Here is a 13463-nt window from a genome sequence, read left to right as displayed (position 1 = left end):
GTGGTAGTATAAAATGTTATGTTTAGCCTAGGATCTTTGCTGTGTGGCGAGGGGAGTACAGTCAGACTGCTGGGATGGCCTGTGTCTGCCTGAACCAAATGGCCCATGCACATGTGTTATCCTCTGATTCTTTAATAAAAAATGTTTTATTTTTAAACCAAAGTTTAAAGGTTTAGGTGTCTTCCTTCACAAATAAAAAATAACACACACACACCATGACAAGGGACTACAGGCAGATTGTGATCTGTTAAATTTTTTTTTTTTGTTACCAGAACTTTAATTAAATCTTTTCATTTAAACATTGAAGACTGACCAGACAGTGTGTGTTTATTCAGTCATCGTCACTGATAATGTTAACATTGATAATATTGGTAAATTAATGACATTTCTGTAGTTCTCTCATCTTTGTAACTCCAGTGTGTTCAGGTAAATAAAATCACAACAAACAATGATAATAACGTTTAAATAGTTATTTTCAGCTCATTATTTTCTTTTTTAAGGTACATTTTTAAGTTGCATTTTTTTTTATCAAGAAACAGAGAAAAAGGTCTGCACATTGGCAAAGCTCTTGAATAATGGTTAATTCGAGACAAACCTTAACAACGAGTGACGTTTCAGGGCCACGAATTACCCTTCTTCAAACTAAATAAGGGTAATTTATGGCCCAAAACATCAGTCGGTGTGTGGACCTTTTTCTCTGTTTCTTGGTTATATTTTTTGGCCCAGCACCCAGCCTTCAATTATCTTTGGATGTGCATGTCCTTCCTTTTTTCTTTTAGGCATATTTTTTATTAAGCCATTGATAATGACTTAGGTTATAAACCCATAGACACACCCACAAAGCCATACAAGTCCAAACCAGGGTAATCAGGGCCTTGGACAATGGCAGATTGGGATGAACACAGAACCACCTCTTAACACGTAAAAACTAAAATATCAAATATATTGATAGAAACCCACAATGGGGCAATTAAAGCATGGGGAGGGGGTGTTCTAGACATGCTGTCTGCTTTCATATAGGCAAGTATTACATATTGTATTAACCTAAATCAGCCTTAATCTTACTTTAATCAACATGCCTGCCTACTGTTAAACCACCTGTAAAGAAACCAGAAAGTACCCACTCACCCACACTTAGTGTACATTTAAGGTCCGTGTATGTGTGATTGTGTGTGTGCGCGTGCGACTGCCATATATCTGTGTGTGTGTGTATATGCATGTCTGGACAGCTGGGCCTGGGTCTGTGGCTTGCCTTGGCGGGAGTTACCACTTCCTACTGCTCCCCGCTGCTCCCCATTGATCGTCACTGCTGCCCCTGGGATGTGGGTGCCTGTGGGTCCTGGGGTGCATGGGCGGATGTCTTGGCGTGGCTGTTGGCTCGGGCCTCTTTGGCATGGGGGGGGCTCTGCTGGGTGTTGGGCGGTTCCCAGGCACCTGGGGCCTCGGAGCGGCATTCTCGGCTCATGCTGGGGGGGCAGCCTACTGGGGGGGGGGGTGGGCTGCTCATTGCCTCTGGCTCTCTGGACTCTTGCCCATTGACCATGGGAGCTCTGTCTGGGGTCTCCCTCCTTCCTCCTCTAGGGTGTGCGCACGGTTGCCATCGGGATGTGTGGTCTCGGGTCTTCTGAGCTCCTGGTGGGCCGTGGATGGCCTGGGTCCCCTGGGTCTTTCCCTGCTTGTCTCTGGATACAGATGGGGGCTGTTGTGGCTTCTTGCCCTCATTATTGAGTACGTTCCATGACAGAGGAACACACATTACTACAAACTACAGCAAGACTGTATGTATGTGTGTGTATGTATATATATATATTATATATATATATATACTATATATAGTATCAGTATATTATATACTATATATACATACAGACATAGATATAATTTTAGAGATTTTTTTAAAATATATAATGATATATAATATATATAATATATATATATATATATATATATATATATATATATATATAGTCTATATATATATATATATATACATACATACAATATATATACTATATATGATATATATATATATATATATAATATATATTATAATATATATTATATATATATATATATATATATACATATATATGTGTGTGTGTGGGTGTGTGTGTGTGTGAATGTGTATGTATATACATCTGTCTATCTTCTATTTTTTTTCTGTTCTCTCCATTTTTTTGGCTTCTCTTTCTATCTCTCTTCTCTTCTTTCCTGCCTGTCAGATCTGGCAAGAATAAATACAATAAAAATACAAACATTAACAAGAATAGCCTATAGAAAACTTGTAAAAGCAAATATGTTTGGTACAAAAATGCATTCGGATCATCATTCTGATTGCAAAAACTGCCACACATGACAGGCCAAGAAAAAAAAAAAAAAAAAAAAAAAAACAGAAAGTGAAAAGAGAGGGAAAGGATTTATGTAAGTCCAGACTCATAATGCATACTTTATATATGTATTTGATTCGGGAAGTGTTTTTTTCTGTCTTTTTTTTAAATAGTACTTACTATATCAGCGTTATTCCAGCATGGAGAAATTCTGCCCAAAAAGCTGTTTTATCATGAGCTAAAGGAAAATTATTGGTTCAGTTGGTTCAATTATTGTTTTTGGTTTAATTATTCAAGTATATATACTGTTGTTTATCAAATAATCAGAAATGACAATGAAATGCACAGATTCAATTAAGGAGACATAGACTTGTTGCCTTTACTGCATGCAGACTGAGCTTATTTGCTTTGTCACCCACAAAGCCAGAGAAACCAGTTGATATAGTCTTTTTCCTTTAACAACTAAAGCTGCATTCACACAGGAAGCAGCTGCAGACCAAACAACATCAATGATGTAAAGCAGCTACGGAAGAAAAAAACAAACTTCAAGGTGAGTGATAGAAGCAACAACCAGTGAGAGCACTGCAACTGAAGCCTGGAAAGTCTACAAGAGACCGACTTTAAGCATTAAAATAATGCTTGATGAGTAAATCCCTGTCTGTGTGGATGCAGCTTGTACTGTTAATAAGACTTTTGCACATCAGTCTCAGTCTCGGGAGGTTTATAGTACAAGAGCTAATATATTACTGCCCCCTTTGGTCAAGTTAGTGTAGGTGTAGTTATAGGTCATATGTATTTACAGGCTTGTGTTGATAAAAGATCTTTTAAGGAGGATGGGCAGTTTGAAAAATAAGTATAACCAGTGCAGCATATATTCCTGTTAGCACACACACAAGCTGCTTCCTGTGCATTTTGTTTGAAAATACAGCTATGACTGTGCTGGCAGTGTGGTTTTATCCATCCTGTTTACGTGTCCTCGAAGTAAATTGCACTGTAGAAATCGACTTTCTTTTCTTTTCTTTTCTTTTCTTTTCTTTTCTTTTCTTTTCTTTTCTTTTCTTTTCTTTTCTGTGAAGCAGGCAAGCTTTAGATTTTAAAAAAAAAAAGTGCAGAAGCTAAAGCAAAAGTGAGAAAATAAGTCATTTTAAATTAAATAACAGCACAAATAAGGGAAAAGAGAAGTTAATTCAAAATTTAATATACATACATTTATAATATCTAACCTCATATAAAACTGTAAAAATTGAATACTAAGAAACAAACATCTAGTGACTAAAATAAATGTCAGAGGCGACCTATAGAGCTGAAAAATAAAGCCAATACCAAAGTGCATAAAACCGCAGTTCCTCCGGTGACCACTTGAGGCTTGCTCCAAAATTGTCTAATTTTACAGCTGTAAACAGCATGTTTACAACTTGGACAGTTTCCTCCATGGCAAGTATAAGGAAGGTGAGGTTTTCTATAACTCTATATCCTCCTGGACACAAGAGTTAGGAGCGTGACCACTTACAGAGTGACGTGTCCTGATAGAGCCAGCTGTAGCCAATCGATGTCTGCTAGGCTTCACCTCTGCTAACTGGAGTCATTAAACTGAACCTGTCTATGTCTTTCATTATGGTGACTTTTGGGGAGATTTAATCTGTAAAATTTGTGATAAAAACCATCCAAGATGTTTTTGGTTTGGTGAGTAAAATTAAGTGTTTTATTTTATGACTTTTGACACAGACGTGTGTCTCTGTGTCTTAACAACAAACTTCCTCTCTTCCAAATAAGATCACTTCTGGCTCTAAATACTGAGTTACTAATACTAACTAATTAAATACTGTATGTAAAATATGTCACCTTGCAATGCAATAACTGACATTTCTTATACTGTATTTTTTATACATTTTATCTATCCTTCCATTTTCATCCACTTGTTCAGGGTCACAGGGGTGTTGGAGCCTATGCCATCTGTCATAGATGTGGGCTACACCCTGGATCGCTTACTAGTTCAGGCTGCAGAATTAGACTTTTTATGCAACAGTTAATCTAGAGAATATTTGGCATTTTCATTGATCTGGAAAAAAAATCCATCCATCCACCACAAATTACACTACAATGAAAAGAGATGGGGCTTAGGTGTGTATAAATATATAATAATAATAATAATAATAATAATAATAATAATAATAATAATAATAATAATATACTTTTTTGTGTTATAGCTTTGTTGTGACCGCCTTGTTTGCAGTTTTGGTTCAAACAGCTGAACTTCCTGGTTTGGTTAGCCACCAAAAATGTGGCTGCCCCTCTGCTCACCGCGATACTGTCAACTGCTGGTACAGGAAGTTAATAAACTCATGTTTCTATACTGTTTCTTTCACTTTTCAGTAGTGGAAGACTTACATTTAGAACTAGGTATTATATACAGCATGGTAATTATTTGAATTAGTCATTAATTACCAAGTCTATGAAGACTTTTTAAGACATGTATTTTAAGAAATACGTGTACATATCACATAAATTCCTTGAACTCACATGACCCAAACAAAACTGAAAGTATGTTTATAGTCACACACAATCTTCATCAGTGGAGACAACAGCAGAGAGACACCTACTTTACAACACAACTGGACAGTTAGGTATACTAACATTGTGTTACCAGTTCAGTACTGTAGAAAACACATGATTAAATGCAATTTGGCAAATAGATGAAAATCCTATCTATCTATATTGACAGACAGGCAAAATGTTTTAGACTCGACCTGATGGAGTCATCTCTACCACCTGGTTTGGATGTGTCTGCTAAAAGATTTTAATTTCTAGAAGAATTTACAGAATTTATTGTCTTTTCAGATTGATTTATTCACAGATAGTTGGAACAAAAACATGCTGAAGTTTAAAAAACTTTTCCAGGGTAAGTAGGTTTTGTTTTTATATAACAAATTTGTAGTTTAAGTATTTCTGATCATTTGCTTGTAGCTCTGTTTTATTATGTTTGTTAATTTCTTCTTCTGCTTTTTTCAAATTTGTTTTCATGCTTGTGAAGGCCTTTGAGCCTTTACATATAATACAACTCACCAAATAGCTTTTGGAGTGTGCGCACAAACAAGACAGCACCCTTCCTGCTAACGGTTGTCAGTTGATGATGTCAGTAATGAAATGATAGTTGCAGGGCAGGAACATAAATATAGCATTAAATGTATAAAAGCATGAAAGCGGAGAATGACTATTTTCACTTATTTGATTACACACCTAGTATAATATCACTGAAGGCAGCAGCTTAATGATGTCTGACAGTTTCAGTGGTATTGTTTGTTTTGCTTATGCAAAGAGAAAAATGTAAATATACCCAAGCAAGTCATGATAGTAGACACCAATGTGTACCACCCTGTGTTACCTACAACTTACTGCAGTCAAGTGAGCCTTCAATTCTGAGGCCCTGTCAAACCAGCACTGCTCAGCTGCAGCTTAAATTTTCTTGCGCTTCTACCCCAAAATTTATGACAGTGCTCCTTGTTTGCTTATGATTCCTGTTCAATGGACCAAAAACCAACCTGTGATGATTTTATTAATGTATGTCATAGTTTTGTAAAGCACTATAACATATCACAATTAGATTTATTATATTATGTTAGTGTGTGTGGGTGGTTGGGGTTGGTTGGTTGGTTGTAAGGAAGGAAAGAAGGAAGGAAGAAATTAAGAGAAATAAAACTCCAGTTGCATTTTTTTCAATCAAGATGTTCCTTTATTCAAGGCTGATTTTTATGGGTTTTTTAAATATGTTATCATATTGCATTAAGCTTGTTGAGCTTGATAAGATTTAATTTCTCTGGAATCCTGGAGCTGCTTCAGAGGAAACTTTGCAGTTAGAGTTTATGAAGCAGATGAATGCACTGAGAATTTCATGTCAACTACCAAGGATAATTTTTTATGATTTTTTTTTTAAATATATCATCATATTGGATTGACTTTGTTCAATAGGATCAGAATTTTCATTTACAATTACAGTTGTACAGTTCAATAAATCATGCTTTATTTTGTTTAATGTATCAGTTTTTTGCATACATACTAGACACACATCAAATGAAAAATAAGCAGGGATGCAGAGCAGATCACGCTGAAGATTTGATAGAATTTCTATTCCAAGTGAATCATGAATAAAGAAGTGGATTACCATCAAAATTCAGAAGAATGATAAAGGAGCACATCTTGATTTAAAAAATGCTACTGGAGCTTTATTTCTCTTAATTTAATCAAAGTCACACACACACACACGCACACACACACACACACACACACACACACACACACACACACACACACACACACACACACACACACACACACACACATACACACACACACACACTAACTGTCATAAAATGCTGTTAGAAAAATTGTTTCTGTGCTAATTATAATTATCACGCTTTTATAAATTGTTGTATAAGTTGTTATGTGAACAAGAGATGTGTCTATATAAAGAGGAAACCTTTGTATGACTTCTCAGGAGGTGTTTTGTCCTGATCTCAGAGTAAGCAGGAGTGTGAACTATTGAACCTGTTGGAGGACTAGTGAGAAGTAAACCACCTTTAAACTGTTCCCATCTCCAGAGACATAAACACCACATTCCAGTTCCATTAGAAGTCACGGAGCCTGTTTTCTGTCTCTGCCTGGCTCTCAGGCTTGGCAGTTTTATAGTATGCATTCTATGTGTGTAAAGAGTGACTTGCTGGGACGGCCCGGTGATAACTGAGCTGAGAGCCATCGCTCCTCTTGCAAGAATGAAACTCTTACTAGTACGGGAGCTGGTCTCGTTTCCTCAGCCCTGATTTTAAGGTGCAGGAGGAGGAGCCTGCTGTTTGTGGACAGACTCAGTCTTTAGGTGGAGCCGCTGATCTGTCGTGCTCTGGCATAATCAGCAGACCCCACCCCCTGCTTCCTGCTTCATCCATGTTTGAGAGTGGCGAGGAGTTCAACTTTGGTGACGACTTCCTGATGCAAGTTTAAAGACAAGCAGGATGTTGGCCCTGCGACAGACTGGCAACCAGGGTGGACCTGCCTCTCACCCTAAGGTGGCTGGGATAGGCTCCAGCCCCCCACAACCCTGAATTAGATAAGCAGAGGTCAACTACTGATTGGAAGGTCAGCGGTTCGATTCCTGGCTACTCCAGGCTGCATGCCAGTGCATCCTTGGGCAAGACACAACCTTTGGAATATGAATGTTAGATAATAAAAGGACTTAGCTTAGTTAATCATGGAAGTGCTTGTGTGAATGGGGTAAATGTAAACGTGCTGTATAAGCATTGAGTGCTCAGAGTAGAAAAGCGCTATATAAGAACTAGTCCATTTACCTGATTATTTGATAACTAAAGAAGAGGTTTTCTGACAAATGCATAATGTGATAAATCTGAGATAAGTCATAGTGCCCTACATAACTATGATATATATAAATAAAATCATCAAAGGTTTTTTTTTGGACTACTGTAAAACTTTTGGTAGAAGCGCAAGAAAATTTAAGCTACGGCTGATCGGTGGCTGGTTTGACCACTGAAATTTTTCAGTGCACGCGACTAACTATATACATATGAGTCAAGGAGTGAATTTTGGTCCAAATTACTTTCTTCCTTGATGAACTACTTTTGAAACTGAAGCTACAGTCATTCATTTTAAGCTCTACTGTAGGACAAACTGTTTCCATCATTTTTCCTCAAATTTCTGATTTGGATTTTGTACAAATCAAAACTTTTCATGGCTCAGGTGACTGTCGAATGTAAACAGTTCTTGGTAAGAGAAACAGGACGAAGTGGGTACACTGCATGCACAGCTGCTCAGGCACATAAGCATACACGCAGGCACATGCACAGACATTTTTGGGGGCAGGTGCTCAAGCCAAAACAAAGGGCAGACTTCGCCAAAATTATTCAGAAAATAATAAATTACAAAAAAAAAAATCCTAAAAAATGTGGGATATTTAACTTGTATACTTATTTTTGTTAACACAATCCACAAACATCTAATCAAATAACTGAAATGATCAAAATTGAATAAATAAATGAAAAGTTCTTGATATTCTCCTGCAAAAAGACTTTCACATCAAAATAAGTAAGATTTTAAATTAAACAAAACTAGTGAACTTGTCATATTTGTAAAATGTAAAATTGTCTTTAAATTTTCTGGGTGCTGGCTAGTAGCGATGTAATGTTTTCAGCAGTACTATAATGTTGTGTTCAGTTTTGCACCAAACAACGTGAAGGATTGCCCAAACGCTGTCATTATCTGTCCGTCTGATGCTGCGAGTCAGAGCAGAAGTGTGTAGCAGTGCTTCAAGAGCGCTAACCCGAGGTGGAGGGTGGAGGGGGAAAACAGGAACTTATGCTCGCTGTGGATCAGATTTGGGGCAGAATTCTCACAGGAACTTAAATAAATGCCCGATATCAAAACACTTTTGGGGGAATTGATGACAGAGAGGATCATTTTTACTTGTAAAGACTGATGAATGAAGAAAAAAATTGGGCACCAGCAGAATGGAGTACCTGGCCGCCCTCTTGCCTGCAGCCACGTACTCTTGGGGAGGGCAGAAAGGGCTCTTGTCTCATCCAGGGCTAAAGGGCAGGTGCTTGAGCACTTTGAGTGCTCTGACTGAGTAGAAAAGCGCTATATAAGAACTAGTCCATTTACCATTTACCACTAGGGGTCTATCTGTGCACATAACTACATACACGTAAGTACATGTGACAGTGTAGGCAGATCTACAGTTAACAGCAGCATGTCCCACTATTGTGTGCCTGACCCCCCAAAAAAAACTATTGAATTTGAAGTTGTAGACAAAATTTATGATCGAATTTACACATCTTCAAGCCTACATTTTTGACTGCACCTGCTTTACTTTGGTTTCCCGATCTACACAACAGCATCACTTTCGTTGGCAATGTTGTTTTTTGTTTGTTTTTTCATGCGTTAAACTAAAAAAAATACTTACCAAATTTAGGAAAATTCAGAACTGCCCCCTACGCAACTAATGCATGTGGTAAAAATAATTCCATGGGCTGCGTGATCACATCCATTGCGGTCGGGCTTCATGAGTCACAGCGCAGAAAGTTTTATTTCAGCATACTTCATGCTAACATCCATCACAAAAAAAGATAGGTATGTAACCAGTACATTTCAGATGGATTAGCGGACATCTCGAAATGATGACAGACCTCCTCCAGTTGTGTTTACTGCCACCTATATAAACGTGTGTGTGTGTGTGTGTGTGATTCTAAATTGCCCATAGTTGTGAATATGAGTGTGAATGTTGTCTGTTGTCTGTCCCTCTGTGTTAGCCCTGCGACAGGCTGGCGACCTGTACAGGGTGTACCCTGCGTCTTGCCCTATGTCCCCCCGCGATCCTGAACAGGATAAGTGGAAAAGGATGGACATATATGTAGTTTTGTCTTAAAGCAAAGAATAATATAACTAATATTATAATATAACTAATACTGAAAACTGTTGTTAACATGTTGCTACCTTGTCTTATTTCAGGTGCAGGTCCTCCTCCATCTCCTCGTAAGATATTTAAAATTTTAAACAAAATTGTTCAACCTCAAAGATAAAAAAAACCCCACATAATAATGTATAATTAATTTAAAATGTTACCCTTCCAGTGTGATTCATACAGTTAACATGTTCACTTTACAGTTTTAGAGGCACCACTGAGGAACATACAATGGGAGTGAGTATTAAGTGTGTGCTTCCTTAAAGAGGTGTACTAGAATTAGCAAAGGCTAACCCATTAATCTCACTAACTCTATGTTAATGTTAGAGTCACAGTGTTCAGTATCATGAAGTTCAGTCTCTTTTTACCTGGTTTGATCATTGTGTTTACTCGAGTTTAATGTTCAGACCTTTGCTTTAAAATCATCTGTGAGTGTCACACTTTACTGATTCACTTCCTGACAAAATGCTCTGAGTATGTGTGACAGATTCTCTGCTGAAGCTCTACATTTCATACATACAACTTGTTGAGCTGTAATAACTGTGCGCTAAAGTTACAACAGCACCGACTGCTGAGTCATAATGTCACAGGAATTTGCATAATTCACACAGTGATGCAGAAATGCTTATTTGTAATTTCACATGGCTGAAATTGCAGCTGGTAGAAGAAAGATTAGAAAACTGGTTTATTTGGATATTTGTTACAGAGAATCCAGTCAGTCCAGTTGGTTTAATTTTGATGTGGCTGATGTGATTTTCACATGGTTGTCATTAGGCTATGGAACAATATATGGAACAACGATGCAGCACATAATGTGTAAATGTATGAGCAGAAAATTCACACCGTTAATGTGCAGCTGTTAAAAATAAACCACAGTGCTGAACCTGACATCTTTCCTCTCATGTCTCTGACAATCAGTCCAAGGAGTTACATTACATGTCAAATGTCCTCTTTTATGTAACCCCACAAGCAGAAAGCTTCAGTTATCAGTGATATCTAAATTATTCATCTTACTAATTTACTGTGACTGTGTTTTTAGGTGTTATCAAACCAGCTAACACAAACCTGACTGTGTTAATCTTGTTTTTTAACACCTCTGAAGTGTTTAGTTTGTTGTGTTATTTTGTGTTTGTTCACACCACTGTTGTGTAATGTTAAGCTGTAATTGCACACTAAAACCTATTGTAATCTGCTTAATGAACAGTCAGAGAGAGAAAGACCTGCAGTTTGTGAGAGATTATCAGCCTCACAAAGATGTCGAGCATCTCAGAATTATGCTTCATGGACCACCAGGTGCTGGAAAGTCCAGCTTCATCAACTCTGTCGACAGTGCTTTAAGAGGCAAAATCACAACTCGCGCTCTGGCAGCGACCAACTTTGGTGACAGTTTCACCATTGAGGTATGTATTACCTGAGGATACAGCCATTCTTTTCACAGTCACTGTTTGCATGAAAACATATCTCCACTGCACTGCAGTGGTAACTGTTTGACATTGAACTAGAAAAAATAGCTGGTACAACGAGTGTGTGAATAATTCAAACTGTGTGGGGTTAGTTTATGGCACTAATATAACACTACATTTTTTATTTACAGTGCAAAACATATAAGATTCAAAAAGGAGACCCAGGAACTTTTTACCCTTTTGTCTTCACTGACACCATGGGCCTTGAGAAGAGCACTAACAGAGGAATTCAAGTTGATGAAATCAAACGTGGCATTAGTGGACATTTAAAAGATGGTTACAGGGTATGACTGCATTCTTTCTCCTCATCAGATCATTGTTACAGGGCTGTGATACAGAAACTGCATAATTCAAAAAGGTTTCACTGAGTTTGCTTTTTTCCCAGTTCAATCCCAAATCTCCCTTACCTGAAACTGATCCTACCTACAACAGTTCCCCAACTATAAATGACAAAACCCACATTCTGGTTTTCATTGTTCCCGCCAACACAGTCAGCTTAATCGAAGATGAAACTGTGAGGAAGATGAATGATGTCAGATTAGCAGCTCGTGACAAAGGTGAGAGCAGATGTTGGTCAAAGAGCACTTTTTATGTCACAATTTCAAATAGTAGAAAAACATAAGATAAAATTATTGCTTTGGTTTCTGTATTGCAGGGATCCCACAAATAGCTCTGCTCACTAAAATCGATGAAGCCTGTCTTGAAGTCAAAAAAGACATAAAGAATGCCTACAAGAGCAAGTACTTGATTAAGCAGGTATGTTCCAAGAAGTAACTTGTACCTTGTTGAGCTTGTAGACAGGTTGTACATTAATGTAACATCTGAAATTCAGCTGCACATTTCACTACATTTGTACAGAAACCTCAGTTGGAATCACTACAATTAATTCAATAAGTCAATAACTAATTTATAATTGTATGTCATTGTATATCATGACCCACAGAAACACTGCACTAATGCAACAACACAGTTTCAGTTTTATTAAATGTAATATTGTTTAAACTTAGATGGAAAAAGTGAGCACAGACCTGGTTCTTCCGATGAACTGCATCTTTCTCGTGAAGAACTACCACACAGGAATTGAGACGAATAACAACATGGATTCACTGATACTGAGTGCACTGAGAAAGATCATCGACTATGGAGAGGACTACCTGAATGACTTAGACTTCTGAACTATAACCAACTGAAGTGCATAGAAAATGAAGATGTAAGTAGCTACGGTTACTCTTCAGGTGATTTTGGCTTGTATTAGTTACAATCACAACAACGTGTTATTTTAATCAGAACCTTTATGATACTGATTTTGTCTGCTTCTTATTTTACATAACTTTTTCCCTTTGCAAACTTAATTACAATGAACCAAAAAGTTTTCATCTTAAGTTTGATTGACAATATTTGTAAAAGAAACAATCAATATATGTACCTTTTGTTCTGTGTTCAAAGTGTCATCATCAGGAAGAATTACTGATGAATGCATGTAAACTGCTCTCTGCTCTGTCATTGTAACCTTCGATCTAAGACTGTCCTCTCTGAATCAGTGCATTAACACAGTGAACCCAAATGTTCCTGAGAGAAGATCAAAGCTAAAAAGACACACGTGCACAGATGGAGGGTCAGTGCAGATGTGCTGATTTAGAGGGACTACAGGCAGATTGTGATCTGTTGTTTCTTGTTACCAGAATTTTAATTAAATCTGTTCATTTAAAATGATGATGACTGACCAGAGAGTGTGTGTTTATTCACTCATCATCACTGATAATGTTAACACAACATTGATAATGTTGGCAATTATTGACATTTCTGTAGTTCATCTTTGTAACTCCAGTGTGTTCAGGTAAATAATCATAATAAATAACATTTAAATAGTTATTTTCAGCTCATTATTTAAATTTTTAAGGTATGTTTTTAACTCACATGTATTTTATTAATCTGTTGTTAATGCCATAGAGGTTATAAACCCATAGACACACCCAGGAAGACATACAAGTCCAAACCAGGCTAATCCTCTGTCCTTCAAAGTTTAGCGTGTGTGGGTCATCCTATACCCCTATTCCCTACACCTTGCTCAGGATGGGGTGTCGGGTGGCTCTTGGGCGCGTGGGGCTATGGGGTCCCCCTGCCAGCCTGTGCAGGGGGCTGGCCTTTTTTTTGGGGGGGGGGGCTTTGCTGGTTTCCTGTTGCCTCAAGTTCTCTGGGGTCCTTGCCTCT

At 37.6% G+C, this 13463-nt stretch overlaps 1 protein-coding gene across 1 annotated transcript; it reads left to right on the top strand.

Annotated features, from left to right (window-relative positions):
• The first annotated feature begins 4891 nt into the window (after positions 1-4891).
• LOC115793090 (interferon-induced protein 44-like) lies at positions 4892-13007 on the top strand. Its single transcript, XM_030747852.1, has 9 exons — positions 4892-4951; positions 5166-5226; positions 9837-9860; positions 9993-10026; positions 10994-11189; positions 11384-11536; positions 11638-11809; positions 11908-12008; positions 12260-13007. The coding sequence occupies exons 2-9, from the start codon at positions 5199-5201 to the stop codon at positions 12425-12427; spliced, it is 876 nt and encodes a 291-aa protein (XP_030603712.1). The 5' UTR covers positions 4892-4951; positions 5166-5198; the 3' UTR covers positions 12428-13007.
• The last annotated feature ends 456 nt before the right edge of the window (positions 13008-13463 follow it).

This window comes from Archocentrus centrarchus, chromosome 2 (genome assembly GCF_007364275.1).
Source record: "Archocentrus centrarchus isolate MPI-CPG fArcCen1 chromosome 2, fArcCen1, whole genome shotgun sequence".
In the NCBI taxonomy this organism is placed as follows: Eukaryota; Metazoa; Chordata; class Actinopteri; order Cichliformes; family Cichlidae; genus Archocentrus; species Archocentrus centrarchus.
Note: the sequence above shows the minus strand (reverse complement) of the source record. Positions and strands in the feature narration are given on the sequence as shown.